General features: G+C 42.2%; 1 protein-coding gene across 1 annotated transcript in view; it reads right to left on the reverse strand.

Moving 5' to 3' along the window:
• Positions 1 to 5,277: 5,277 nt before the first annotated feature.
• RNF44 (ring finger protein 44) overlaps positions 5,278 to 26,359 on the reverse strand; it is an 83,711-nt gene continuing 62,629 nt past the window's right edge. The window contains exons 4-11 of the mRNA XM_077472398.1: positions 25,830 to 25,994; positions 21,689 to 21,856; positions 16,201 to 16,362; positions 15,881 to 15,996; positions 15,545 to 15,632; positions 14,866 to 14,987; positions 9,842 to 9,941; positions 5,278 to 7,481 (exon numbers count right to left, since the gene is read on the reverse strand). Coding sequence (XP_077328524.1) covers positions 7,419 to 7,481; positions 9,842 to 9,941; positions 14,866 to 14,987; positions 15,545 to 15,632; positions 15,881 to 15,996; positions 16,201 to 16,362; positions 21,689 to 21,856; positions 25,830 to 25,994 — 984 coding nt within the window. The 3' untranslated portion in view covers positions 5,278 to 7,418. The remainder of the gene's footprint in view (positions 7,482 to 9,841; positions 9,942 to 14,865; positions 14,988 to 15,544; positions 15,633 to 15,880; positions 15,997 to 16,200; positions 16,363 to 21,688; positions 21,857 to 25,829; positions 25,995 to 26,359) is intronic.

The raw sequence follows: 26,359 nt of genomic DNA on the forward strand, positions 1-26,359 counted from the left end.
CCCCAGAAGACGGTGGGGGAAGGGAGATTTTCTTACCCCCCCTTGCTCCCGCACGTCACTTCCACCCTGGCAACAAAGGCCTCCAGGACTGCCGACAGTGTCCATAGGTACCGCAGGCGCAGGGGAACCAGTTGCAATTACAGGGACGTCTGGGGAAGAAGCACCAGCTTCTAAAGCCATGCTGACCCACACTCGCCTGTCACCACTTAGGGACCTAAGGCAAGTCACACAAAAATCCACCCTCCTAGCTGTACAGACAGAGCGGCCCCCCGCAGGACTCACCACCCTGACCCAGGTACTGTGCTGCTGCTGTCCGCTCTCCCCTGTGCCACCCACGAGCTGTCTGTGTGGAAGCTCGCTGTTCTATAAGGAAACAAGCACCCAGTGCTAGAGGCAAAAGCACCTGAGGCTACTAGAAAATGGGCGCCAGCCGCCTCAGCAAAAAAAAAGTCTGAGAGCGCTAAGAAAATGGCCCCCTAACTACTAAAAAATGGCTGAAGGCAAAAAAACTGGCTGTGGCTACCACAAAATGGCCACGGCCCCAGGAAAATGGCCTCCCTACATGGCTCACACAGCACAGACATCCAGAAAAAGGGAAGAGGATGACCGGACACCCAACACCTAGCGCAGCCCCCTGCCAGGACCCAGAGGACCCCTGGCCAGGTACCTGCACCGCAGCCCCATGTGCCCAGTCAAACAGCGGCCCATAGCATGGGGAGGAGGGAAGTGACAGGGAGAGAAGAAAGGGAGAGTAAGAGACCCCCTATTCAAAGGGAATGCCTAGCTGCTCCATGCTGCCGAGACAGGTGGAACCATACTTACCCCAACTGCAGGAACTGCTGGACGCATTCCAGAGACTACAAGGATCTACATTATCCAGCCTGTCACGCAGCCTGGCTTTTGATTGATGATCACATGAATCAAAAATGCAGAAAAAAGAAAAAAATTCCCAGGACCAATGGTCCCATTGGGAGCCAGGTCCTTCTATATTAGGCAGAAAAGAAAACTAAGCTGCTGGATGCAGTGAGGGGTTATAGCCAGTAGGACCGCCCCCTGGGCGGTACTGTGCAAGTGTTGCAGTTTTTAAACACTTTCTGCCTAGTCCTCTCCTTAAGGGGCTATATAACCCTAAGGTCAAGAAGAGCTGCTGTGTCTGTCAATGAATGATAGAGAAATATGTTTTTTGTTAACTATCTGTGTTTTATCAATCATATGTGAGTGATTTTTTATCTCCCATTTTATAACAACCAATTTTACATACTTTTCTGTGTTGTTGCCAAAGTCCCACTTAGGGGGTATTTCATTCCAGAAAAAATGACATGAAGGGCCTTTACAAGGTAGCTGGCTGGGCATGTGCAATGAGTGTGGCAAGGTAGCATCCAGAGGATAGATTGCTATAGGTTGACACACACAGTAAAAGGAGCCCATGGAAATGGCAGGATCAACCAGGTATTTACTAATAGGGAAACCATTTACGGTTATAAGTTTCTGTACACTGGTTTAACACATACTATTTTTAAGACAGAAACAGATACAGTGTTTGGGTTTAATGACACTTTAAATACCAGTTATAGTGGGAAGGTCTTTGCTGCCATAAAAGCTCTAAAAAGGACCTATGCCTGAAATCGAATGCTGATCCTGTAGGGGCAGGGTGATTAATACTGCATCAGTTAGATTTGAAACAATCCCTTGGAGGCCTAGAGGGGTCAGGTATACTCTGCCAGCGCTTAGAGCTTCTTCAGGCAGATTGTTCCAGTAATTGTGCACAAACTGACAAAATCATTGTGGATAGAAGGGGTCTTGAAGATGATTTAGATGAGGATGACCCTATAATAGGATTCCCTGGGTCTAGGTTACCGTGCCTGCTCCCCACAAACCCAAGAAGCTGGTGCTATTGAGGGTTGTAGGTGGTTAGAGGTAAGCAAGTCACTGTAGGCGGTCAATGGAACAACACAGAAAGATTCATGGAATTAGTGAGTCTTCAGCCCAACCAGCCTTACCCACAAAGTGAGTCTTGAGACTGGGTCACACCATGGTTCTGGACTTGAAAAGCACTCTGTAGCCAACAGTACAGAAGGGTCTGGAAAAAGACACAATGCAGAGCCCAGTGCCTGATGGTTACATTTCAACCATCTTCTAGTTCAACAGTCAGGGTATGGCCTTTAAAGCTGATGCTAAGGTCATGCTGATTATCAGGATCGCTGTTGTGCAGGGCCTAGTCCAGCTGCGATTCTGAAGTACCGATTGACCCAACGGAAGAAAACATCTTTGTGCAGTAGATATTTTGATTGAAGAAAAAATACATTTATAATAGGAATTACAAAGGACAACAACAGTTACACTTTTTTCAGCAGAGCTGAAGTAAAGACATCTAATTTCTTTCTTCCATTTGATGCTTTGTTACTATGTTGTAGTCGGCTATGATTAAGACTGCTTAGCCGTATCTGTTAACCTTTATGCCTGCGTTCACAAAGCAATGGAACTAATGTGCTAGCTGTGTGCAGGATACTTTTCCTATTTAACCTACTAGAACTCTAGAAAAAAAAAAACAAGTTATGATGGTTAGAGTTTGGGTTATATGGAGCTAGCTTGACATTTGTCAGTGTCGGAAATGTCCTGTACAACCTGACCGTTTAAGAATCTCCACGATAAACTGCGGCCTACAGGAGTTTTGCACATTATACAAATATAGCAGTTGCATCATCCCGCATTTCTGTCTGCTACCTAATGGCCATGGCCAGCTGAACACTGCAAGATGGAAAGAAAAAAAAAAAGAAAAAAAAAAACACAAGACATGCCACTATTGTCCTTGTACATTTATTAGTGAACCCTCTCAATTCAGCCACAACATTAAAAAAAATAAATGATTGCACTACCAGGTCAAGCAAAACTAGCAACTTTCATTTTAAAAAAAGTACAAATCTGTTAAAAATTTCAATCAGTATACACATATATATATAATACAATATTACTAGTTAAATGTTAAATGCTACAAACCAATATTATTCCAATGGAATGGAGGAAAAAGAAAACACACTCTGATAGCTTCAAGAACCATTTCTATATATTAGCATTTTTTCAAATACATACATGGGAAATGAGGTAACCAGTAAATGTGCAAGTACCAAAAGCAAAAATAAAGTTTATATATAGAGATATATCTATATGCTTATACCAACATATAGATATACAGTTCTAACACAGAAGACACCTCCGGGACCCTGAGTAAGGGAAGCCACAACTCTGGGGGAAGGGGGCAGGAATGTTAGTGGAAGGGACTAAATGAACAATCAGCCCAATGTGAGTAGGGGTCCAGGAGGTTAGGATGATACAGTAAACAATCCACTATATCCCACCATAGGGGTGCTTGAAAGTAATGACAAATTAAAAATGTGTGTGTATATATATGTATATATACACACACACATCTGCAATCACAGACATCCTAAACCAATGGGTTGTACTTCTAGCAAAATGATAATGAGGAGCCAAGTGCTACAGCTCAGACAGCACTCAAATTATGGTTTCTATGGTTGTGGAGTTCCAACTAAGATTAGTGGAAGAACTATGCATTTTATACAGTGGAGCAGAGGGCAGATGAAGGAATAACCCCTTTAGCGACTGGACTGGGGAAGGCCTTCTACAACAGGACTGAGCACTTCCCCAGCAGTTGATGAACTTCTAACGGATATGCAGCAGATACTGCTGTTGTCTTGTGTAAGTCTGCTAACAGGATTCTGAAGTGTTGATAGATATATACAGTAAGACCTTTGGTAACTTGTGTGCTGTAAAACTAGGGCTTGATGTGGTTTCTGCTGCAGTTGCTGCTGCCTCTTTTCCATAAGCCCCACTGTGGCAGTTCTACAAATCTGACTTGCTTTTGAGGGGAAAGAAAACGGTAAAAATACAATCACGCTCCAGCATATGGAACAGTTTACATTCTCCACTGTTCTCACCATTAGCATATGGCTTTAATCTCCATGGGCTGCCAATATGCAGAAAAAAAATAAAAAAGACTGGTTCATCTGAAGCCATCACCTGTATGATCAACAAGTGATAGGCTAAGCTTGGCTTAGGGTGAGGTGTGGACCATATTTAGATGATTGATACAAGGGTGAGGATGACAGATGAGTGTTCAGTGCTTTGTAATTTGTGTATTATTTAAACATTTTCTTGTTTATCCATCATGCAGAATATGTAAATACAGCTCAGTGCATCAGTATTTATCAAACTATACAAATTGTCCTGAAACCTTCCAACAGTGAGAACAGCGAAGGGGATGGTGGAAAGGAAGACGTGTACAGCTGAATGGTAACAAACCCTCTGAGATGTAACTGCAAGAATGGTGTCACTATTCCTACTACTTTAGATGGGTCCTGGAAAATATTATAAAAAAAAAAAAAAAAAAAAAAAAAAAAAAAGGGAAGGGGGGGGGGGGGGGCTTTACTGAAAATAAAAATGGTTTTGCCTACAGCAACCAGTATGCCAAGTAAGCAAGGTGGTGATCCTATTTTTTTTTTTTTTACAATGTGGCTGAAGGAGCACCAACCATTGTATTTACAATTTTTGGAAACTTCCCTTCAATTGCCATGAACACTACAATTAAATTACTCTTGATATATTTAGGGAGCTTTTACGCCGATGCAGTGCGGTTTTCCATACCACAGGTGCAGTGCAGTATGCCCGCAGTGCTGGAAAACTGCACCTCAGTAGTGTCAAAACTCCCTTATGTGGGCCATTATTGGGTTCATTTGAATGATTCTAATCACTTCAAGCAGTGCAGGTTAGCTGTGCTTTGCCATAGAATTCCATTATATCCTGCGGTTTTGATGCGTTCTGAAAGCATAGATGTCTATGGCAAAACACTGCTAACCTGCAACAAAAACAGAGGTATATTGCGCTGCATCCGCCGTGCGGGAAAAGCACGCCTCATCATTATGAAAGCGCCCTTATGTGGGCCATAATTGAGTTCATGTGAGTGATTCTATCACTTCAACAAGCAAAAATCAGCTGGTAAGTATAAAGTGCAGGTACCTATAGGTGCATACACTTGTGGTAGCCTTCAGTTGCCCCATTCTGCCCGAATACCATGTTGTAGATCTCATGTGTGAGAGCTTGCACACTCTCTCCTGCCCCTCTATCATAATTATGGGCCAACAGCTGTATAGATTGCCTCTCTGGCTAATAGGGAGGTACAAGGCAGGAGGGAGCAGGTAAATTTGAACTTTGTCAGAAGTGCTGAAATCTTACCAGATCTGAACAGGTTGGTGTTCTGAAAGCTGGTCATGTTTAGCAGTTTATACTGCTCACCAGCTTTTTTTTCTTGTTTAAGTTACATAGTTTTGCATTTCAGTTTTGGGTGAGGCTAAAACAGTAAGTTTTAGAAAAGCACTCAATGTGCTGCAGAAACTCGACTGGTGACTGAAATGACCACTTTACCACCCAAAAAACAGAAAAATAAACATTTTGGTTGTAGAAATACTTAACATCCTTTCTGTTTTATGGCTCAGAGTTGGGTAGGGCTACACAGTGGTGAATGCAAGAATGACTATGTTGAACTGGTTTACATAGTCACTGTGAAATGTCCAGCAGTTACCCACTGTAATGTGCTATGGGCCACTCTTTTTGCTGAATTACATTACATTTGGTCTAAGAACACCCCATCGCACACAATCCCTGCCCGAGTGTGACCATTACAGGCAACAAAATAAAAAAACAAAAACAAAATCCCAAAAAATAGTTCAGGTGCCTTCTGCTTGTGAACAAGTGCACAGCAGGAATCAGCTCAGCATGATACATACCCCTATATAATGCTTATCCCAGTCCCACCCACCCCCCTCACGTCACTCCACAGACGGCCAAGGGTTAGCAGATACCATATTCCAAGCTGCTCAGACATGCATATTGTGAAACATTTAGACAGACTCTTTCTGTCCGACCATTAAAACGCGCACACAGATCGAAAATGATTGGTTGGCTCTTCTTGTTTTCATTGCTGTTCTATCATGCAAACTTGAACTAAAAACGGATACAAATCATTAAATAAGGCAGCCGCTTGCCCACAGGTGACCCCGTGTTCGTTTGCTCACAGGGAAGCTTGAATGGGGAAACTGCGGGTGCCGAGTGCAATCACTAGAACATAGCTTGGCGTGCAACAGATTTGACCCTGTGGCGTCACACCAGCCTGCAACTGTGTGATCTGCTGCCTAACACACACTATGGAGGCATTACCAGGGCTTCTGCTAGCAGAAGACAGGAGAAGGAACACAGGCAAACAGCTCCTGCACCACTAGACTGGCCAATACAACATCTGCTAGACAGCTAGTCTAAAACTATCTAACCAAGGATATTGCTAGAGCAGAGATTCCTGCAACACAACTGCATTAGCAATAATTACTTGCATTACATGAAATGGCACATGGCAGTAGTGACTCGTTAGTAGAGGTAAAGAAAGGGTTAGCTGGTGATCAAAAAACTGCGAAGAGCCCTCATCTTCTTTTATCTGTTATTTAGCAGAGACAAACTGTGATGCCTTCCTAGTTTTCACCTCTGCTCCATTAAAAAAAAAAAAATTACTGATCTAAAGCAGAGCAAAGGTTGAGATTTCTCACTGGGTCACAAAAAACATCTATTGCGTTACTGTAAATCATGCTTGTTTCAAATCACACCATTTCATTGCTCTCAGGTAGACTGGAATGGATTGCTAAAACCACACACGTTTGAACAAAGCTGGAGACAAGATTAAAAACAGATTACGGAACAATACTAATAGAAAGTTTAAAAAGGCCAAACTGATTTTACAACCTTCTCTGAATGTGATTAGTTCTCATGGCATCAAGTAATAGAACATAAAATGCTGGTCCACAGAATTAAAAGAAAATAACAAAACCGCCCTCTAGGGCTTCAGTGCAAACATATTTAAATAAGCAGCTGTGACATCCCCCTTAACTAAGGGACTAACAGAAGAATTTTGCAGACAGGGAGCCCCTGGTAATGCCTCAAATTCCCGTTCGGGGGTCAGCACTGGCCTTAAAGATCCAGGTCTTTTTTATTTGTATTTTTTTAACCTGTTAGCCTCAGCTACTCACATTGGAGGAAGGGAGAAAAAGTTACTCTCCAATGTACAACCCAATTCATCTCCAACACACCTCAAATCCCTCCCAAGTCCCACAACTACAATACATAATGTAGGAGCTCAGCTGGGAAGTACTGGGGTGTAGAGGTACTAGGATGGAGACAGTGGAATGTATGACTCGACACCACCTCCAGATTCAAAGCTGCTGTGTCCTAGCCGCTAGGACAAGTGCAAGTGGAGGGGGAAGCTGAAGCATCCGAGACAGGCAAGGAGGCTGGTTTACTTTATGTTGATCCCTCTGGGTTTGTGCACTGGCAGGAGGTGAGAGGGAAAATTCCTGTCCTCACTCCCCATCTCTGTGAGCTTCAGAGGCATCAGCCCGGCAGATGGGACATGTGCGGTTGGACTAAAGAATAAAAAGAAAAAAAAAAATAAAAAAAGTCAACAATATACACACTACCAAACCCCAACATTAATTTACAAGAAATCAAAATCTTTTAACCTGGATCGGTCAGGCATACTATTGCAAAGGATGTGGGTAGGCATTAGCCTACACCCAATTCGAAACATTTGAGAGTACCTGGAGTCCTGTCACATTGTGTTTATGGACCTTGCACAATTTTTATTTTTTTAATAAAAGGCTCCATGGTATCATTGAAGTCAGGAGTAGGCAACCTTGGTCCTCCAGCCGTTTTGAAACTACAAGTTCCATGAGACACTGCAAGACCCCAACATTCACAGGTATGACACCTAGAGGCAGAGACATGATGGGATTTGTAGTTTCACCATAGCTGGAGGGCTGAGGTTGCCTTCCCCTGATAAGTGTTCCTGGGAAGAAGAAGCAACCCTTGACAGAAACTTGCATAGTTAGGTTGAAAAAAAATAAAAGACACAAGACCATCTAGTTCAACCATTAAAAAAAATAAAAAATAAAAAAAAATTTGCATTTAGAGAAGCTGTTGTATCAAAAAATAAACCTCAGAGAGAAGGTTGGAGTGAAAAGAAAACTTATCTGGTATCTCTGTAGATCATATTTCACCCTCTGCATGGGAATACCAGTGTTTGGCACTTTAAGCTCTCACTTACCTCCTTAGTAAGGGCTCATTCACATGTTTGTTGATTATAAACAATGAAGTAATGCTCATTAACATGCCTATAGCATTTATGATGCGTTTCTGTTGCTTTGAAAAAAACTCGCTAGCTAAATGTTCATGAAATTGTTGCTTTTCTAGGGGCAAGTTAATAAAAGGTTACTAAACCTACAACAATAAAATCAGTCTGTATATGCAGTAAGGCATGCTTGTTATACTCACTGTGGAACCTAAGGAGTTAATCCTCTGCATTGTGCAAAGACTGTTTTGATCCTGCCTTCTCTGACCCTCTCCTTCCACAGTCCCCAAACCATCTCCTGATCAAACAGAGCTTTGAGGGCAAGCTGCACATGCTCAGTTTGGTGTGTATTTCTAGAGTTTTTTTTTCTTCTTGGAAATAAATTTTTTATCAGCACAGGGCCCTTTAGAGCTGTCCAGAAAGAGTCAGGGGTCCTGCAGCCTCATAGGACAGTCAGGGGAGAATGAAGACTCCTCCTACAAGCTTTAACCAGACAAAAGACGGCTATAAACTGCTAATGAGAAAAGGTATTTAGCAGTTTATATTTGCTAAAACGATTGCATTTTCATGTTCTGTGTACTGTGGGAAACCAGATATAGTGAATGCAGGGCTCTGGGTTTAGCAATACTTTAACCATACTTCAACCAAAAATATGTAGAATACATAACGGCCTAAAAAAGTGGGATATTTATTATTATAGCAAAAAAGTAAGAGCTAGTGTTTTTTTTCAAAATTTCAAAAGAGATGATCAAATGCCACCAAAAAAAAAACAAAAACCTCTTCCCTATATTTGTGGGGGAAAAAAAAAAGCACATAAATTTTGTTTGGGTACAGCAACGCACAACCGCGTAATTGTCAGTTAAAGCAACGCAGTGTAGTATCGCAAAAAAAATTGACTGGTCAGGAAGGCCGTAAATTCTACCGAGGCTGAAGTGGTTAAAGGGAAAAGGATGTTGAGAAAATGCTCTACTTTGAGGCATGTTTTAGGTGGTGCTGTGATAGACATTTTTGGGAATTCTCTGCAACATGGATTTGTATACTTTGATCTCTTGACACTTGGCTTGGTTTCTTTCCTTTCTGAAACAAAAAGCTTTGCCCCTGGCAAAAATATGCAATGCCTCTGCTCCTGCCTGGCACCATTGCATGCTTGATGCTTCTGCCTGCACACAGAAGCAAATGGTGTTAATGGCTGGTTTGTAAAAATAGGAAGTGTCTGGATCTGCTCTGTCCAGGTTCTGTTATTTCCCAGTGCATTCTGGGATACAGGAACCACCACTGTCTCTCCACCATTGCCCAACTAACACTTTATAAACGCTTCACTAACACGCCATAAATGCTATAGGTGCAGTTACAGAGAAAATACCATTGAAATCAATGGAGATGGCTGCCAAGTGTCCATGCCTAATGAAAGCAACATGCTGCTTAATTTTTAACACAACGCACCGGTGTGTACTGCACTGTGTGGTGCCCACTGTTGTATTCATGGCAGGTGTTGAAAGGTGGTTATGAGGCTTAAAAATTACTGAATAAATGCAGCATAAACACATGATATCGACAGACACAAAATTAAGGCAAGTGCTGAAAAATTCTAGTCTGGCTAAATTACATACACGATATGGAGAAAAAAAAAAAAAGAAGAAGTGTACAGCAACATACCTTGAGCCACTTATCAACACATTTTGCATGGAACTCATGGTTACAAGGTAACACTCTAAGAAGCTGCCGACTTTCAAAGTCACTAAAGCACACCACGCACCTGTAAGAGATCAACAGATTTACTTACAAAACTGCCAATCTGTAAGTGTAATGTATTAATGATTAGGAGGTTGTAGGCATGCTTTACTGAAGAAAAAAAAAAATTGCTTTATGTTTAAAAAGTGGCAGTTGTTTTCAGCATATCCCAATAAACTTTGAACATTACAAATCACATGGGCCATTCACACCATACATGCATGAAAACAGATAGGAACTGAATGGAAAAGTGTGCAGATTTCACTTACAGAGACATCAGTTTAACTCAGTTTTCATGCGTGTCAGTTATGTGCCCTAGTCACACCAAAGTTGAGGTCATGCGAGTTTTACATACACGTTGCAAATTCCTGCACGGAAAAAGATCTGCACGCTGTGGTGTGAACGGGGCACAAAGAGAACCATTTTTTTGGGGAGGTTTTTTGAGCCCATGCAGAAAAACGGACGTCTCTGCACCATCGTGTGAAGTTTGCTTTTGTTAAAAAAATAAAGCTCCATTCATAAAACTTTAAGTGCTTGTTTACACCATATGTGCATGAAAACCGATAAGAAAACTGCAGATTTCACTTGCAGAGACATGAGTTTACATAAGTTTTCAAGCACGTCAGTTACGTGCCCTATTCACACCACAGTGTTAATGTCATGTCTTTTTTCCACGCAGAAAACTGCATACATGTTATAGATTCCTGAGAAGAAAAATAGGATTTATATAACAGCTTACCTGTAAAATCCTTCTTTGAAGTACATCACAAGACACAGAGCCATAGTAGTTACTATGTGGGGTCATAGGCCACCTTTAGGTGATGGATAATGGCACGCCCCAAGACAAAAAGTGCACTCCCTATACAACCCCTCCCACTTATACTGCAGCCTGCAGTACACTGCAGGCCAAAGGCGATATCCTCATGACCTTTTACATCTACTTGATAGAATCTGGTAAATGTATGGATTGAAGACCAAGTTGCGGCCTTACAGATCTGAGCCATGGAGGCTTAGTGATGCACTGCCCAAGAAGCACTAACAACCCTGGTGGAGTGCGCTTTAATATGAAAAGGACAAATTTACCTCTTTAAACCATAAGCTTGAACAATCATAACTTGATGAATCCATTTAGAAATAATAGATTTCTATGCTGCCTGTCCACTTTTAGGACCATCTGGCAAAACAAACAAAATATCTGTTTTATGAATCCGAGTGGTCACTTTCAAATAGACCTTGACCGCTCTCACCACATCAAGAGAATGTAGTGGCTTTTCTTCCACAGAACAAGGTTCTGGAAAAAATGAAGGCAGAACAATATCTTGGTTTAAATGAAAATCTGACACTACCTTCGGTAGGAAATTAGGACGAGGTCGTAATACAATCTTAGCCTTAAGAATAATCAACTATGGCTCTTAACAAGAAAGAGCAACCAACTCCGATACTCTTTTTAAATCAAAAAAGACGTTTATTGGGCATCAGAAAAAAAATAACAGGATACATAGGCAAGAACCAAGTGCAACGTGCACTAAACAAAAGGATATCACATTTGACATAAAATTACCATTGGGTATTCTGCATTTCTATACAAAGCAATCAGGATATCTCAGATAATCAGGTGCCTGTAGCAATTAGACCATCCAAAGGAGTGATATTCCTGTGTGTGTATATATATATATATATATATATATATATATATCTATCTATATCTATATATCTATATCTATATATCTATATCTATATGGAATACAGCAGATGACGGGTATTATACATTGCAGCTTATGGGCCTTAGGACTAAAGGGTAACATCAGGCCTTTAGTTTATACTGGACACTATTATTATGTCTCAGCTGTTATTTGGGATTGGTCAGTGCATGTGGACACATCCTCCATCCACCTATCCCATATTTTGTTGAACTTGGCTGGGCACCCTCTATGTACATACAGCATCTTTTTATAGGGGAGTGTGGAGCTAACCGCTCCCATCCACCGCTGAATAGTTGGAGTAGTTTTAATCCAGGTGCGGGCGATTTGCATTCTGGCTAAAAAGAAAATTCCTTGTAGAAATATGCAGAGATATTTCTCCTCTTCAGGGAGAGAGATGTTACCTAGTAGACACTGGCGGGGGCACAAGGATAGGGAAAAGCTCATGCGGTCGTGGAGAAATATAACTACCTGGGACCAGTAGTCTTGAAGTTTCTGGCAGGACCATAGCAAGTGGTAGAAAGTACCCTGGGGGTCTCCAGACTTGGGGCATGCCGAGCTATAATTGGGTTTAAACTTAGACAGACAAGTTGGCGTTAACTCAGTTTTTTTGTTTTTGTTTTTTTAACACTCTTTCCCCAAAAAGGATGGAAGAAAAAACAAAAACAAAAAACACACATTGGGGCATCTGGTGGGGAGAGGGAACCCCCCTGGAGGTCTTGTTGCTGGCCGGAGGAGAAAGAAAACCTGCTGCTTCCTGGATACAACGTGGCTCTTTGAGAAGCATGAGACGCAAGTGCTCTATACAGCCCCCAGTGGTGACACATAGGCATGACAACACTTACTAAATTTAAAGGAGACATTCATAAGAAAATTGAAAAAATTTCTTGGAAAACTCCACTTACCTTTCCCGCTGGTTTCTGTGGTAAATCAACAGACCCAATCTTCACCCTTAACGGTGGGTTCTGTTAAACCTTCAGGAGCACTGGGGATCCTCGAGGAAACCCACAATCCTGGACCTGTATTAGCATCTCCGCCAATAAAACTTTATGGCCTTAATATCAAAAAGTACTGGATCACGGGGTCCAGCTCTCTAAAAAGAGAAGCATTACAGGCAAAACCTTGTTTATTCGGATACGAGACCTGGGTACCATTCAATTCGGTCACAAAGACACTTTGAATGGATCCGGTCTGCATGGCTTGCCCCAGCAAGGATAGATCCAGTGTAGTTCAGCACAGCACACCTTCACTCGTGACCAACACCTTAGACACCCAGCAGTGGGAGGAGTTATATAGGAGTGCACTTTTTGTCTTAGGGCATGCCAGTGTCCATAACCTAAAAGTGGCCTATAACCCCACAAAGTAACTACTATGGCTCGGTGTCCCGTGATGTACGATAAGAAAAATCTGCACGTGATACCAGTGTTGTGGTGCGAACAGGGCACATAGAGAACAATTGTTTTTGTGTGCCCTTGCTGAATGCTTGCAGAAAAAACTGATGTCTCTGCACCATGAGAACGAGACCTTATCCTTTTCTTTGGAAACATCACACAAAACGTGGAAAATAGCTGAAGTGCACAGATTTAAACTATTTTTTTTCAGGTGTTTTGAAACTATGATACAGTGGTGTGCCTATGCCTACATAGTTAGGGACTTTGTGAAAACAGCTTCCCATTTGGAAGTCACATGATTACCGGTGTTTTAGGAAATAGTTTAGGATTCCTTTGCTTAAATGCTAATGGAGGTTCTAACTGTCATGCTTTTTAAATAGCTTTTTACCCTCAAGGAAGAGATGGCCTAAACAAATTAATTCAAATGTTCCAATCTGACTAAACAGGAAGTTAAAAGGAGGAGGAGGAGGAGGAGGAGGAGGAGGAGGAGGGAGGAGGGAGGGAGGGAGGGAGGGAGGGAGGGAGGGAGGGAGGGAGGGAGGGAGGGAGGGAGGGAGGGAGGGAGGGAGGGAGGGAGGGAGGGAGGGAGGGAGGGAGGGAGGGAGGGGAGGGAGGGAGGGAGGGGGAGGGAGGAGGGAGGGAGGGGAGGGAGGGAGGGGAGGGAGGGAGGGGAGGGAGGAGGGGGGGTGTGGGGTGTGGGGAGGAGGGGGGGTGTGGGGTGTGGGGAGGAGGGGGGTGTGGGGTGTGGGGAGTAGGAAGTGTGGACACTTTGCTTTTGGGGAAGGAAGAGAAAATACACCCGGCAATGTGCTCTGAACAAAAACAGAACACTGCCATTGGAAGCATCACCAAACTATGTATCAGCCATTAGAGCTAGCTGCTACCAAAGTCTCCATTTAAATAATCTTTAATATAGTTAATAGATTAATGTAGTATATTGGTAACCAAAAATTGCATATATTTTCTTTACCGAGTTCTGTAGGACTGCAAGTGTGAGTGTAGGTCCAGGTTAAGTTTCTTTCTACAATACCATTCGTAGTTCGTATATTTTAATCAATCATTATAATATCCATTTATTAAATATTTCACTTAAAAGTGACTATTACAGGTAGTTATATTGAGCTGTCAATTTACGCAGCACTTCACATATATATTGTACATTTACATATCTTATGAAAATACATCTGAAAAATCTCTACAATTTCTTATGAATATTAATTTCACAGAATACACTGTTAAAATATGTGTATTAAAATACCGTATTTATCAGCGTATAACACGCAACCCAAAGTTTAGGAGGGAAGTTTAAGGAAAAAACCTTACATTTTAAATGCCCATCAATGTAGCCCTCCACTGTCCCCCTGCAGCCTTCCACAAAATTGCAGTATGGTTCGTTTTAAAATTTACCGCCGCCATCTTCGGCTCCTCCCGCCGCCGAGATCTTCGGCTCCTCCCGCCGCCGACAAAGACCGAGCCGAGGGTACTCGGCTCTGCTCGCAGTAACACCCCCGTCCCGCCCCTTGTCCTGGCTCCTGTGATGGACACAACACCGGGCCAATGGCGGGACGTAAAGGCTAGGAGGCGGGACTGGGCGTGACAGAGCGGAGCCGAGTACACAGTACACTCGGCTCAGCTCGGTAAATGTCGGCGGCGCTCCACAGAGCGCAGATCGGCGTATAACACGCACCCATGATTCTCTCACCCCCCCCCCCCATTTTAAGGGGGAAAAAGTGCGTTATATGGCGATAAATACGGTAAGTATGTGTTATTTAGTAAAGCAGGTTTATAAAATTGCTTAGGCCCATAGGAGTGTGAACATATAAAAACAGGAGGTAGAGGGATCTCCCTCAATACTCACAATGTCTGTTCAGACTGGTGGCTCTCAAGGTTGAAGCGGTATGATGGAAGCTGCTCAATGTTGGCTTTGGTGAGTCCACGGGGTTTTGCTTCTCCTAAGCGTTCAGCTAAGTTAAGCAATGCCTAAAAAGGAAAGATCAAATTAACTGAATAAGGCAAGTCAAATGTCTCACTGACAAGTTGAATACATACATTTCACACTTTGTTGGTGGCTGGCTCACTAGGAGAAGCCACGGAATACAACAGACATGTACAGATAGCATTTAGACCATTGAGCTTCAATGCCACAATCCCAGGTGTAAAGTGTAACCCAAGCAATACGGCTCTGTGCACACTTAAAGGCCTGGCAATTACAGGATGATGGACAGTTCTCAGAATTGCCTGCCAGGTGCCAAAAATCTGCTGGGATGTGCTGCAGTTTGAGTGAGCTCAACAGGCTATTTTTAGATCAATAAGGAAATTGGGTACAACGTCACCAACGTAATACGGATTACATCAGGCATGTCTAACAATATAGTAACTTATATTTTCTCCACTAGAAGGATAGCATAATGTAAAAACACAACTTTGCAGCTATAAGCTACTAAATAAGTAGCTTAAGCTACTTAAGCTATAGAACAGTCATGAAAAAAGGGGAAGAAAAAAAAGAAATTATAAGAGGAATTCAAAGTTAAACCAACCTCATAGTTCTCCATTTCCACATCGTCCACATCCAAATCCAAACTAATTGCTGGGCCAACAGAAGTGGGAGATACAGGAAGCATGGAACTGAAAGAAGCATGTGAACAATGGGATGATTCAAACACTGTACTAAATTAGTATTTTTTTACAAAAGCAAGAAAATAAATATTATATTTTTTTTGATATTATATTACACACACACACACACACACGTATAGTAGCATGCATATTGCTGGGACAAATGCATGAAGGAAATCTAAGAGATAAAAAAAAAAAATGTAATAATAAAAATAATAGTGATAGCGATCCCAGGATTTACAGCAAGAAATACTCACAGAAAGTAGGGGAGAAAGCTGGGATAATATGAAGGAGGCAGTGCAGGAGGCGGAAGTGGTTGCTGCAGGCGATATCGTTGGGCATTTATTCGCCGTGGCATCAAATGGGCATATGGCTGCAAATTTGCAAAAGTAAAAACGCAATTATACTTGACAAACAAAAATCACTTAAAACCATAAGCAAAACAAGACAACAATAAAAATAAAATAAACTAAAAAAGGGGATACTAGGTTCAAGTTCATTTTCTTTTTAAACGTAGATATTTCTAACCTGTAATATCCAAACACTTAACTGGAGAAGTGTAGGACTGTGCACTTACCACTGGAAAGGATAACTCCTGGTGCAGTGCATCATGGGAGAGGTAATGCATGGGCGCAGAATGGGGTATTGCAGGCACAGGGTGAGAGTGGTGGAATGGGAAATTGCCCATGTGATGTTGGTCCCCTCGAAGCTCTAACTCATTGTCTATCCTCTGTAGTGGCTAGATGGTGAAAATACAAAAAGATTAAAGAAAATAAGCCATGCAAAAAAATAAAACCATAATATGAATGCCATGGCAATATAGCTAAACATACAATATGATGTTCAATTAGAAATACATATGCCACTCTATACCTCTCACGTATCTAAAAGGCAAAACTGTTTTAGATTTTTTTTTTATTCGTTATTATTAGGTATTTCCAAGCAGACAAGGGCATGGCTGCACCATTATTTTAGTTTTAGATTAGTAAAGGGTTCAGCAACCTTGTGAAAGCATCTGATCTTGGATTGCTCAGATCCTTTTAAGGGCAAGGAGAGATCTGGGGTCTAATAGACCCCAGATGTCTCAGAAAAAAAAAAAAAAGGTACAAGGAGTAAAAAATAAATAAATAAATATTTAAAATAAAAATTTAAAGCTCCCCCATCCCTCTGTGCTCACGCGCAAAGATTAACGCACACATAGGTCCCACACGCATATGTAAACGTGATCACACCACAAACGTGAGGTACTGCCACAAACATCAGGAGGAGAGCAATAATTCTAGTGTCAGACTTCTTGTGTAACTCTAAACTGGTAACCTATAAAAAGGTTTTTAAAGCATTGCCCAAGGAGATTTTTAGGTACTGTAGTTTGACACAGTTCCACGGGTGTACACAATTTGAAAGTGTGACATGTTATGCATCTGTTTACTTGGTGCAACATAATCTTTTCCGTTTTACCAAAAAAATTGGGTAAACCGCTGCACAAATTATATATATATATATATACATACACACATATATACACACACATACATACATACATACATATACACACAGTGCCGATTTATACATGTATGAGAGAAATGTAAGAATTAGCAGGGACTGCAAGTGAAAACTGAAAACTGGGTGCCTGCTCTGATGAATCCTAATTACGCTGTGGCATGCAGATGATAGGGTCACAATTTGGCATGAGGTTGAACAGGAGAGGTTTGTAAAATGACATGCAAATTAAAAAAAAAACGTGAGGGAAGTGCACGATACCATCAAGTTAGCGTATGCTAAACTAACTAAAGAATACTTCATGCACCTTGCGAATTCGATACAGTAAATTAAAGCGGGGTTCCATCCACATCTTTGATTTATTTATTTTAATTACTATTAATCTTGCATAATGCATATCAAGCTATTAGTCATTAGCGCTGCCTTTATTATATATTTATCTTACAAAATACCTCAGACTTTTCCTTCTTATGGATTCCCATCTAGCTTGGGGGCAGGAGAAGCCCACAAGCATATTCTTCCTGGATAAGGTGCTGATGTATTCCCAGCATGCACCGCCAGTTCTCGCATAAGCGCAGTAATAGCATTTAGCGGTGCTGTAAACTATACATGTTGCCATCACAACAGGCGGTGTAGTCGGATGTGCCCGCCCCATTGTTATGGCATCCTAGCCTTCGGCACTGCCCACTGACTCCTGGGAAACGACACACATCTCCCAGGAGCAGTAGCGAGCAGAGGAGCTGAGGGAAGTGATGTCAGGAGCCGCGGCTAGGAAGGAGAAGATTTAAGGAGACCACATAGCAACAGGGATTAAAAGGTAAGTGTAGCGCCCTGCTCCTAATGAGCAGATGCTATTTTTTAAATTTAGTTGTCTGAAGCTGCAATTGGGCTCAGGCTAATTATTACAAAAAAGTTCTGGCTTCTGTGCCAGTCCAGCTGGGTTGCACTGGTTCCCACTTGACCGTAGGTGTCGCTGTCACCACCGGCAAGTGTGGAAATACAGCAGGCTGGATGTATTGAATACCACCTCTTGTTCGGTGTAGCTCAGTGGGAGTGGTTTTCCTGCTGTGCATTCTGGGAGAGGGTATTTAAGGTACCGACGCCATTTTTGGTGGTTCATTTCCAGGGTCCGCTATCCCGACCTCGTGGCCCTCCTGGCCTGGGGTCTGCGTCGCATGGTCCTGCTCCTCAGGGCCGGCTGGCCCAAGGCTCTGCAACCGAGAGGATAGGCCCGGAAAAGTCTTGGGGCCTACTGATCCAGGGGTGGTCCTGTGCTGTCTCATCTGCAGGGAGAAGCCAAGAAAACTGGAGAATCCAGGGGTGGACTTTTCTAGTAGAGGACTGAGCGCAAGGCTGGTATCTCTGGAGGAGCCTGGAAACTCAGAGGACGCAACCTGTATCAACACCCATACAGTATCGCTGGGTCGGCTGAAAGAAAACTGGAACTGTATGGCAGTTCTTTAAACCTCTCAAGAATGCTTTAGTTTAATTGACAAGTCTGTGGCAGAGACTTTGTTGAGCATGTCACAGGCTGCTAGGTCAAGTGAGAGGGGCCTATCCGGTGGTTGCTAGATCCAGTCTGTGGAGCCGTTTGTCCTCTGGATCTGACCAATACCTCTAACCCACAATTACCAGGTGCCTGAACTCCCCTTAACCCTTTGACCCTCTATTGAAGGACTTTGTGCTTATCCTGAATGAATGTTAAAAAAAAAAAAAAAAAAAAAAAAGGACTAAGTGTCGGATTCAACATTATTTGGGCTACTTTCCAACAGGACCCCTGTGACGGAGAAGCGAGCAGGTGAGGAAACGGTAAGCCCAAATAAAACCAGCAGCTCCTTCGGGGGTCAGTGCTACATAAGTTAAAAAAAAAAAAAAAAACACCACACATTTCTCCAAATGTAATTTATGTTATTTGCTGCCCATTTATGTAAAATTATTTTTTATGGGTGGAACTCTTAAAACACTTTAAATATAGGCTGGTATGATGAAGGTTAAAAGGGAGTGGTTAAATGTGTGAAGATGCTGACTGCAGGCCAATATCACTAAAGCTAGAACTTAATCCTCGTACACACGGTTTGATTGTTGTACAACCGAGCATCTGATTTTTGTCACAAGCACTTGTGCAGGATTTTGTCTAGCATACTACATATCCGCAAATTGTCATTCGACAAACATGAACCTAGTGATGTACTATGAGAGCATAAAGAGGAAGTTTATTTGTCAAGCGCCAACCTTTGGGCCCCTTCTGCCAATTTCATGTTGGTAGAAGTTTGGTGAACATTGATTCGCACTTTAAGTTATTTTTATTTGGATGGTGGCTAGCATCTCAAATTTAATTTGTTTGTTCTGCACAATAAAAAATTGTGTAAAATACTTGGCTATGTGTTTTTCTTCAAATGACAGTTTTGGCAGTAGGCAGTTACATTAACCACTTCAGCCCTGGAAGGATTTACCCCCTTCCTGACAGGGGCCATTTTTTGCGATATGGCACAGTGTCGTTTTAACTGACAATCGTGCGACGCTGTAACCAAACAATTGGCATACTTTTTTTCCCCTTAAATAGAGCTTTCTTTTGGTGGTAACCTCTGCGGTTTTTATTATTTACGATATATAAAATAAAAAAATAAAATAAAAAAAAGCTACAATTTTGAAAAAAATATATTAATATTTACTTTTTGCTATAATCAATATCCCCAAAACAACACATGCCTCTATATTAGCTTATGTGTCCATGCACAGGCATATTAGAAGAGGAGCATTTACAGATTGGGAGGAAAAAAATAATAATAATTACCAACATGCTCAGGAGGGGAGATTTTTAGCAGAAACAATGTGAAATGTGCATAAATGCTAGACAAGTTTAGGGGCATTAAATGCATTGTAATGGCTAGAATAATTTGATATTTTGGCATTAATGCCAAGTGTGGCTTTAGGTGCATTTAAGCTTTTTCCTGCCAGGGGGTTAAGAGCGTTTAGAGGAAAAATTAAAATGCTCAGTATACATGAGCCCCAAGTATATACATTTTCTATTTAAACCTGCCAGGATAGAAATTTGACAGATAACAGTACTGACTTATTTTTAAAGGCGCAAGCTACATAGCGGTCATCCTTACTCTTTCGCTACTTTACATCACTACAGTGACATTAAACAAGAAATGCACATCAGCTGTCCTAACTTGTTTTACACAATAAAACACTATGAAGTTAAGAAACATTAAAGAAATTATAGTAGCTCCCATATACCCACCCTGATAGGTTCTTTTAGGCTGGGTTCACACCACAGAGATACGGGAACGCCGCGAATCCGCGGCGTTTTCCCGCATCGCATGCCTCCCGCCGGCAGTTCACACTGCCCTATGCGAACGGCTGGGAGTGTCAATGAAATGTTAATGACACCCCCAGATACGTCCGCATATCGCAGTGCGATCTGCAGACTCGCACAGGAATCGGATCGCATGGTGTGAACACCCATACGATCCGATTCTGCTGCCGACTAAAAAAAAGGGTCCCGTGCGAGTTTGCTGCGGGAGCGATGCGAATTCAGCCATACTATCTGTATGGCTGAACTCGCATCGCTACGGAGATGGGATGTGATTTGCACTGCAGTGCGGTGCGAATCACATCCGGATCTCCCCCCGCAGCAGTGTGAACCCGGCCTTAAATTAAATTATCAAACTTGAACTTTAAAATGTGCACATGCACCCATTAGAGATCCAACTTGTAGCCGCAGCCTCTTGTTTTGTTGAGAACAGGGGGGCAAAATTCTTTATATCCAATCAAATGGACCTGAGACAAGTGGGGCAGGACTCCAGCTGCTGTTTGTTAAGCGGGAAAACACACAGGGTATCTCATTTATGCTACTGCACTGAAGAAGTGGAAGCAGGTCCTGCCGTTCACTTAGGGCTGCTTCACACCATGTCCTCACAGAAATCGCACAGGAGCGCCCTGTGCATTTCAGTGCAATTCACACTGCATTCAAATTGCAGTCCATTTGCGAACATAAGCAGGTGTATAATAAGTTGACACCCCAAACGCACGTTGCAAAGGCAGTGCATTGCCATCACTGGATTGCATGGTACTTTTATACTAGTTGCAGTGCATTTTTAAAAGTAGTGCATGCAGAGCAATTTTTTACCATTCAAAATGAATGGGCTGAAAACGCACCACACAAAGCCACGTGAAGAATGCAAAGTGCTATTACTGAGCGGGCATGATATGAACCAGCTCTTAAAGTAGAAACCCCTGCAAGTGATGAAACTAATGGAAACCAGCTCTAGATCACACACAAGAATCACATAATAAACTTAAGTACCACAGATGCACACTGAAAGAAAGGTCACGTTAGAAGTACAATGCCATACAAGTACACAACGAGTCATGGTATATAAGCCCAGCAATACTTTTTGGACAAGATTCTGAGGCGTGGATATCATTAGCATTACAATCTCTTATCTAGCTGGTTGTAGAACCTCAGGCTGTAAACCAAGCATTGGAAATCACACAGGATTATAATTCAGGCCAAAAAAAAAAAAAAAAAACACAATTTGTGTCATCTTGGCACTTACCACTCTCTGTGGTTGTACTGTAACAAACGGGGTCAGAGAGGCCAAATGAGGTGGCTGGTGCGGTGGCAGCGGTGGGTGAGGGTGCAAGATGTAATGTTCGCTGGATAAGAGAGGAGGAAATGGCTGGTACGAGACAGGAAGCTGCTGCATGGTGCACCCTGGTATGATCTTCAAGAAAAGTAATACTGGTTATTGTTTCAAACTAAATAAATGACTAATTAGTGCAAACAGTTTATAGGTTATTTTAATAAGACTTGGTTTTATTTTATCACATCAATAAACTGGTAAATTACCCAGGTATTACAATTCGTACAAATAGTTTGTTAAAAACTGAGTGTACTATGCTTACTCAGGGCAAAGCAACATGTCCACCTTGAAGATGAGAGGGGCTTTTTCCACTCATTCATCTGCCTTTCTGTTCACCAACTGGAGTAAAACCTATTGCTTCTGGGTATAGAAGTGCATGACTCTCTCCCTGCAGCCAACCACCAGACTGCTGTCTAGTGGGAGCAAAGAAAGGGTACTTAACTCTGTGTAAGCTCCAATCCAGTATTGAAAAATAGGGGGATGGGGGTAATTGGAAGGCAATTATGTGCTCCTCACCTTCCCAGCTTTCCCTGAAAGGCATTTTCTAAAAGATTAAAAATGTAAGATGTTTTCAAAAAGATACACCATCAATAAAACTGTATCCCACAATTAGCCATTATTAGACCCAATAAAACTTTGTTAACCACACAATAAAAGCCTTACAACACTGAATCCCTTACTCTAGCCTGCAAGAGATAAAGTGATACTTAACTTATAACACAATTTATTTTAATGAACACTCCACTGAGGCACACGTAAAGTCCCACTCTACTTCTTTCTGAATTAAGTGATACTAAACTCTGGTTTAAATCTATTCAAGTAAAAATTTTTAAAAGGGGTTTTACTTCTCTGAGCACCTTCATTCACTCGGTGGAGATGCGCTCTCCCTCTCTCCACTGGGTCCCGACTCCTAATTGGATAGATTGATAGCAGCGAGAGCCAATGGCTGCTCTGCTGTCAATCAAATCCAGTGACATGGGAGCCGGGGGCCAGGACCAAGTCTGGCATTCATGTCTATGGATGCAAATGCTGGACTCGGGAGGGCGTCTGCAAGGTAGCCCCCTCAGGAAAGCGCTTCTTCTAGGGGGGTTATCTGATGCAGGGAGGAGCTGCGAGAGCCCCAGAAGACGATGATCGGGGGCCACTCTATGCAAAACGAGCTGCACAGTGGAGGAAAGTATGATATGTTAGTTAAAAAAAAAAATGAACTTTCAAAAATACCTTCTATTGCCCTCGGCTGCCTCTGCCCCTGACTATCAGTTAGGGGGGTGGCTACATTCATTCTCTATGGCCCCCACTGTATATAGGAACATAGCCATCCTCTCTTGCTCACTCTTGAGATGGACTAGGGGCTAAGGGATCTGTAGTGCGCAGAGAGCACTGCACATGTGCGCGACCCATGTACACTGCATTATGTTTAAAAAAAACTTCCAATACTAGCTTCCCCCCTACCTCCCTAACACTTACCCGAGTCCTACATCGATCCAGCACTGTGCCCAGCTCCAGCTCTTCTTCAGATTAATTTGCTCCTGCTATCAGTCAAATCCTATAACAGAGCAGGGAAAGGGCCAAGTCACGCTGTGTGCGTCTATGGATGCACACAGCCAGACTCCAGGGCGTGCCCACACCTGTGCCGCCACGCCAAGCAGCTTGCTATGGGGGAACACACACAAGATGAGAGGCAGACAGCTCCAGCCGGGGACCCCAGAAGAGGAGGTAAGGGACCGTTTTGTGAAATACCATTGCACAGAGGAGGCAATTAAAAAAATAAAATAAAAATTACATTCACTTTAATGGCAAACGCTCAAAACCTTGACCAACACTACCTGCTCAAGGTACACATAAACGAATGTTAGTTTTTCAAAAATGGGTTTGAACTATTTTTTGTATAGTGTATTGCCAGCAATTCATTCAAAAATGAAAAAAAAAACTAGTTACCGCGTTTAGCCACGTTTCGTTTATCTGCGTTTAAAATGCCGCTAAACACAGCTTCTGAACGCATTTTTTTTGAGTTCCAAAAAAAGCCTCTAAAATGCAACTGTCTAGAAACGATTATAAATTCTTTTCAAACATTTTTATTAAAGTATAGATAACGATACAGTCAAAGTAAATACAGTAATCTTAACAAAATCAAATGTATATTCAATCAGCAACTGCCATAAACACGGAAATATCAGTATACCTTCTATTAGTATTATCACCTTAGACTGCTAGTTGTTATTATAATGTAAACCAAGTGAATATGGCGTGTTTAGAGCTAGCTGTACAACTGTGGTATTCTTAACAGGATAGGCAGCTAGGTGTAAGATATGTAGAGGTCGAACATGCCTCTCGGGTAATGAGTGGGGATTTCACGGAGCGCCGACCCTCAGTACAAGGAGTGTGCAGTGCAGGGGAATTTAGAGGTACAATTTGGGTAGTCTATATGCGTGAAGACTCCAGCTCAGTTGGCCATAGTTGACGGAGGGGTTCTAAGGGTTGTGTCTAAGACCAGCAGAGCTATAAACAGGCCCTGTGATTCCCATCCATCCACCCCTATTGTGAACTCGCTGTGAGAAACGATTATAAATTAACCTGTGTACATTTATCGATAAGATAACAGAGGAGAGTCAAGGAGCAGTTAAAAAAAATGCACAACTGCTCCTAAACATCCGTTTACCAGCAGAAGTGTACATGGAGACGCCATCAGATAAAGTACACTTTAATCTACCAGCTACTAAACAATACAAATCTAAAACAAACCCTTAATTATCTCAACCATTAAATGGATACCACTGAAAACTATGTAAAATTTATTTTTCCTAAAACGTACAAGGTTAAGGAGATATTCGCTCTTTCAAAAGTCAGTGACGTCAGCAGCGCATGCTCTCTGAAGAAACTGCTTTATGGTGCATGCACAGGGGTGACGTCATTGTGGCTCAGCCATTTAAATATTTGGAGCCTGCAAACCTAGAAAAAAGACTGAGTAATGGAGCACTGTCAGCGCTGACATTGCACCGCTGGAGGGCTTCCTTCTAAGGTATTTTATAATGTGCTAGTATGCAATGCTCCGGTTTCAGTTCCCTTTTAAGCTGTTCATTTCCTCCATTTCTGTGCAGCCCATGTGACTATAGAGTCACATGTGGGCCTATACACCGTGGTAAATGACACTCCTTCCCTCCCCTTTCATGTTCCTTTATTACTAAACAGTATGGAGGCAGGATATTCATCTCCCTGTTAGTCCCAGCACATACACAGGCCGGAGGTCCATGACACAGCCTCCTCCAGATATCTTTACAGTCTGAACAAAGTGAAAGCTATTGTCAAGTTAACTTAAACTCCACCTTTGAAATATAGGATTTGTACAAAGCTTTAACACACTTTGGCGCTATTCATTTTTTTGACTATTCTGAAAGCTTTTTTTTCCCTCACGTGACTGGCACAGCACCAATTAACGCTGTGCAGACACAGATTCATACATCAGCAGAGTATTAGACATTCCACCCTCTGAATGACAGGAAAGAACCTACGAAATATAAATTTGACCTATGAGCAGCAATGATTAAACAACATTTTTGCCTCTTCATCAGACTGATGCTGCATCTGTCCCCTGCTGCCTCTTCAAACCAAGCCACAGCACATCGCTGATGGCTCAGTTCTCTTACCTCCATGCATAGAGCTGCTGTCAATCAGCAGCTCTCCTGCTCTGCTCCTCCATGCTCACTGGAGCGCTGAGCTATGGAGGGACGGGGAGCAGCTGCCTCAGCAGCTCGCTGAGAGGCTGAGACTACCATCAGTCCAGGCAGCTGGCGGATCCAGACTTCCTAAGTCCCGATGACACGCTGTCTCGACCAATTCCAGTGACATCAGACTGATTTCCTCTAAAAACGGGTCATAGGAGTGAAAAACGAATTGCACTCCTGTGACCCATAGGAGAACACCAGCCTAAAAAGCTCAGGCTTGACTTCTCCCTAAATAAAAAAAGGTACTCAGATGTTTAATATTACATTTAAAAACGAAAAAAAAAAAAAAAACTTCACAGCAACTATTGCCATTTTTTTAAAGACTTACTTACCGGAGGAGGCAGGCAGCAAAGTGGGTAGTGCTGGCTGCTGAACATGACAGAACATGCTGGCAGCTGCTGCGTGCTGCACCCTGGGATGTGCTGCCCAGCGTGCAAAGGGAAACCTTGAGTTACTGTTGTAACAGTGTATGAAAGAGGGACAGGTCCCTGGTGCACCTAGCAAAAAAGGAAAAAAAAAAAAAAAAACTGAAGTTGTAAAACATAAAAAACACACATAGCACTACTGTAAATATGTACAGCTCTAATCTCTAAAGCCAATCAATTTTCATGCCTCAAGTTTACCTAAAACAATTCATCTTTTCAAAAGAGCTTCCAGTTTATCTACAAAGTGATTGTTCCGTGTATTCCTATAGAGTGCACTACAAACCAAGAGACATGGCATCTAGGTTCAGCGTCTATAAGTGCATTTTCCATAAAACATAAATATACGGTTCCAACAGCACCCAAAGCGCAACAGAAAACTGCACTAATCCTGTTAACAGCAACACATTTATTAAAGCACCTACTTATCCCAAGATCAG

This window comes from Lithobates pipiens, unplaced genomic scaffold, assembly GCF_037356315.1.
Source record: "Lithobates pipiens isolate NorthernLeopardFrog02 unplaced genomic scaffold, aLitPip1_a1.2 Scaffold_8, whole genome shotgun sequence".
NCBI lineage: Eukaryota > Metazoa > Chordata > Amphibia > Anura > Ranidae > Lithobates > Lithobates pipiens.